At 52.9% G+C, this 4758-nt stretch overlaps 1 protein-coding gene across 1 annotated transcript; it reads left to right on the plus strand.

Moving 5' to 3' along the window:
• Nucleotides 1-258: 258 nt before the first annotated feature.
• LOC144148841 (uncharacterized) lies at nucleotides 259-3636 on the plus strand. Its single transcript, XM_077680364.1, has 2 exons — nucleotides 259-1543; nucleotides 2661-3636. The coding sequence occupies exons 1-2, from the start codon at nucleotides 393-395 to the stop codon at nucleotides 2788-2790; spliced, it is 1281 nt and encodes a 426-aa protein (XP_077536490.1). The 5' UTR covers nucleotides 259-392; the 3' UTR covers nucleotides 2791-3636.
• Nucleotides 3637-4758: the final 1122 nt, after the last annotated feature.

Raw genomic sequence — 4758 nt, forward strand, 5'->3', positions numbered from 1 at the left:
CGCTACTGCGCACAAGACACTCTCGAAGTCAGTTACTGTTGCGTGATTCCGGTTCAGCTCGGGGCCCCACCTCGACATGTGGGTACTGCGGGCTTACCACTCACTCCCATTGGGAAGCGCGCGATGAGTTTGGCATTGTAAAAATACAGGAGGCGATGTTTGGGGTGGAGCCACAGAACAGGGAGGGAAACGCTGCGAAGCTTGAGCCATAGAGTTTCTTACAATATAATTTGTATGAAACTCTATGGCTTGAGCTACGTCGTGTAAAAGGAAACGCGGATGTTTTGAATTTGGTGGCTGGTAGAGGTAGCCGCGTACTGCGGCACCTCGGACGCACACGTCGAGCGACCAGCGTCCCGTCTCGGTGTGCGACGCGGTCTTGGAAAGGCCAGATGGATTTTGAACGACCCTGCAGCGCGCCCGAGCAGCGGTGCTGGCTGTGTACTGAATTGACCCCGTGGAACCAAGCGATGCACGGGCTCGGGTTCGAACTGGTGGAGCTCCGGCCAGGAAAGCTCCGCCTTCGGCCACTCCGGGACGACGACCGGAGCACCGAGCGGAATCGGGCGCCTGCTCCTGAAGCTTCGCTCCTCATCTCGCGGCTTCTTCAGCACCACCGATGCATCGACGAGCTCAAAGTCGCTTGCAGAGTGTATTCAGGCTTTGCTGTGCGAGAAACGTCATTCCCCATCCGTCTGCGTCGTGCATTGGGGAGCGGTTCCCGCCGCACCATTCGCCGCCTTGAGGTTCAAACGAGCGTAATTTACCGTGCCACCGACAAGGAGCCTACTCGAGAGAGGCTCTACCAGCTTGAAAACCTTGATGCTGTCTGCGGACTCGAGAGGCTGAAGCTGGAATTGCACGAGACCGAACGGGAGTTCGCTGATAAGTTGGCACAGCTGTTGCGACGCAATGCGGGCTCCATCAAAAGGTTGGAAATCCCCCATATGGAGCTGCCGCGTCAAGTCACCCACGCGCTGCGGTATCTCTTCAACTGCGAGTCGCTCACGCTTTTTTCGTTGTGGGGAAACCAAGTGCCGGGCGTGCGCTCCGTGACGCGACTCTTGCACTCATCGACGGCCCTGAAGGAGCTCAGTATTACTCGCATTGCAAGCATGGCGCAAATATCAGCCATAGCGAAGGAGCTCGAAATCAACACGAGCCTGACAAAGCTGAGTTTGCAGATTGGGTATCCGTACAACACTCCGGAGACAGTATACACCGCGCTTCAGGCCAACACTACATTGAAGGAGCTGAGTGTCACCGACTGCCACATTACTGAAGAGTGCGGACAAGCTTTGGCATTGCTGCTACAGAGCAACACTGGCCTTCGTCTCCTGCACATCGGGGATGCTGACATCTCTGAACCTTCCCTGCTCTTGTTGGCATCTGCGCTGACAAGGAACACTACTTTGGAATCGCTGCACCTGTCAAGTGAATTGCTGCCGATGAACGGAATTGTGGAACTTTGCAAGGTGCTTCGTGTCAATAAGACACTGAAGATGCTTCAGTTTGGAGGCGAGGTGGATCCCCCAGAAGGCAGGTATGCAAACTTAGTTGCACGATTTTCGCTGTTGTATGTTATGGTCCCTAAATTTCCTAAAGTGTCGTTGTCCTTCTCTCTGGTTTTACTCCTTTAAGGTATTGACGTGTGCCACAGAGGCATATATTTTCATTTGTTTTGCCTCCTCTTTAGCCCTCGTAGGTCCTACATGTTCAGTTTTAGCATGAAAGTGCGTTGCTACTCCCGTAATCAGCATGCTCAAAAATCTCGTTATTTTTGCAGTGGCGTGAGCGTGTGCTCGCGATACCTTTGTCATGGTCCTTTTTCCCTAAGTGTTGTTTTTGTATTCGTTTTGGTTTTATTTCTGTAAGGTATTGACGTGTACCCACAGAGGTGGCTGTTTTTCTTCTCTCAAGTCTTGTTTTGCTCCCTCTTAGGCCTCCTAAGCCCTACATTCTTACTGTTAGCATCAATGTGCTTTGCAAGTTCCGTAATCGGCATTCTTGAATACTCGTGTTATTTTTCTAGTGGCACGAGCTTGTGCTCCCATTGCCGTTGTCATAATCCTTTCTCTAAGTGTTGTTTTCGTTTTCTCTTTGGCTTTACTGTCAAAACTCGATGTCCAAACCCACTCGGCTACTACTGTAAGTTAGTACCTGAGAGTCAAATGGCTTACTCACTCAGTTGTAGCTGTGGGGAGAAGAAGCACTCCACATGCTTGGCACAGAACACACGATAAGGTACACGTTGCAACGGCAGGCTATTAGTTTTAAGTGTACGTGTTCCGTTCGTTCGTTTTCTGCTTCTTCGATTTGCTTCTTCTTTACCGTTATAGCAACAAATATAGAGTAAAGGTCATTGCGGCAGTGAAGAAGAAGCAAATCAGCTGCAATCGTGGATTTAAATTGTCGTGATGGTTGTGAAGGTTGCGTACACCTTCATTTCCTTCAAGTCTTGTTAGTGTGAGCTTCCTTCATTTATTTTGCTGTAATGGCAAACTTTGGCGAACTTATGGCCAGTACGAACAGCTCCACTCTTAAAAACGAATGCATTTATCTGTGAGAGAGTGCATAAAACAAGTTGAAATGCCCTGAGCTATGGTTATGCATTTCCAGTTAGAAATGTGTGTGCCTGATCAATCCTGCTTTTCTTCTAGGTATGCCCTGGCAAGGCAGCTTGCTCAAGACGAGTGCTACGGTCTGGTGCAGTTACCCTGGACAGATCCCTACCTGCCAGACTTGACAGATGCCCTGACCTCGTCTTTGGCAAGCATCAAAGAGTTGTGACTGCTTCACATGGAGCGCCTGCGTTGGGGTGATCTCGCGGATCTTTTCGACGCTCTGGCCTGCAGCAAGTGTGTGTGTACATTCAGGGCTACCATCAACGGAAACTTTGATAACATAGGCGCCCCCTTTTGCGAAATGCTCAGGGTCAACCGATCCATCGACTATTTGGACCTTACCGTTGACAGAGACGGGTGCGAGTTTATCGAAAAGGTTGCCTATGCCCTCGCAAAAAATGTAAGCATCACGAAGATTGTGCTCAGAATTGATGTAGCTTGCAAGCTGGAGACTATGACAGCGCTTTCCTACCTACTGGCGCACAACAAGACGGCCGCTAATTTTTTTGTGGAGTTCAGGACCCTTCTTTCCCCAGAGTTCCTGGAAGAGTTCTCGTACGGATTGCTGCAGAACAAGACCATAGTCAAGTTTAAATTGGTGCAAGACTTTGGCCGACATACAAGTTTCCAAAGTTTCCTACTCCATGAAACAGTGCATAGGAATAGGGGTGCCTTGAACCGGGCAGTGGACTTTGTCATTTCACCCAGCCCAGACAGGCAGTGTGCGGAAGGGTTTGAGCATTTTTCTGGGAGACCTTGCTTCCTGCAGCGCCTCAAGAAAGTCTCTGGGAAAACGGAGCTGGAAGCACTGCTAGCCATAGATGCAGCTAAACGGTACTTGCATGACAACTATCTCTTCATCACGGGCATTGTTAAGCATTCCGTGCAGTGCCACCCATCAAAGGCCACCCAGGTGGATGCACTAAACAAGGACTGCTGGCTTGCGATTTCACGTCACCTCAAGGTTGCTGACGTGCGTGCCTAGTTCCTTTTCCTGGCTCATTCATTTCATGTGTGGCGGCGCCCCAGCAGCTCGCGTCGTCTGCTGCCGCAAACGGGCACGATCCAGGAACGATGACGCTGGGGCTGAGCCACGAGTGGCGAGTGCTGACCACGCGATTGCGGTGCGCGCTGGGCACGAGCGTGGAATAAAGCGGGGACCCCAGTTTGGGTCCACGGGCTGTAGCGTGCAGACGTGTGTCTTCTCATCTCTCTGTCGCCGTCGCGACATTGGTGACCCGGACGTTGCAGCGGAGCCACGTACTCAGAATGGACCCTCCCCGCGACGCCAGCGGTCCTTCTCTGTCCTCCGCTGCCTCTTCACCTGGCATCTCCGCCGTCGCTTGCCGTTTGCCCCCCTTCAGCGCTAAGCACCCCGACGTGTGGTTCCTTCAGGCCGAGGCAAGCTTCCGAGTGAGTCACATCACGTCGCAAGAGACCCGCTTCAACCATCTACAACAGTCACTACCTATCGAGATCGCGATTGAGGTTCGTGACATCCTTGCCAACCCGCCTACCACGAACCCTTACGACACGTTGAAGGCTGCCATCTTGAGCCGCACGAGCCCTTCGGAACGGCAGCGTTTCCAGGGGCTGCTTTCTGCAGAGGAGTTGGGTGACCGTCGACCTTCGCAGCTCCTTCACGAACTGCAAACCCTGCTCGGCGACGCACCTTCTGCCACGGACTCCCGTTTGTTGAAGGAACTTTTCCTGCGACGGCTCCCCTCTTCTGTGCAGATGATCCTCGCGACTGCTTCTGACCTTCCCTTATCCGCGTTGGCCGCGCATGCTGACAAGATAATGGAAGTCGCCACGTTGCATCCGCCTTTGTCCACGGTGGCATCTGCTCAATCTTCCGACCATACCACCGTGGCGGCGCCTGCTACTCCTTTGCCCTCACCGCTATCCGACGACCTCGCCGCTCTCCGAGAGCGCATTCAAAACTTGGAGGAGCTTGTCGCCTCGGCTGGTTACAGCTCGCCGCCGCCTCGCAACCCTCGAGCTCGCCGGTTTTGCCCTTCTCGCCGTACCCCGTCTCCGCAAGTATTTCGCCAGGAAGGCACAACGCGCCAGCCACCTCAACACCCTGATTCATTGTGCTGGTACCATCGCCGCTTCGGTGCAGCGGCGCAAC

The sequence above is a fragment of the Haemaphysalis longicornis genome, unplaced genomic scaffold, assembly GCF_048455015.1.
Source record: "Haemaphysalis longicornis isolate Haplotype H1 unplaced genomic scaffold, Haemaphysalis longicornis Haplotype H1 scaffold_8, whole genome shotgun sequence".
In the NCBI taxonomy this organism is placed as follows: Eukaryota; Metazoa; Arthropoda; class Arachnida; order Ixodida; family Ixodidae; genus Haemaphysalis; species Haemaphysalis longicornis.

Excerpts from the sequence above, each read along its gene's own strand:
- LOC144148841 (XM_077680364.1), top strand. The coding sequence starts at position 393 with ATGGATTTTGAACGACCCTGCAGCGCGCCCGAGCAGCGGTGCTGGCTG. Across the intron at positions 1,544-2,660 it reads GTGGATCCCCCAGAAGGCAG|GTATGCCCTGGCAAGGCAGC; the intron begins GTATGCAAACTT and ends CTTTTCTTCTAG.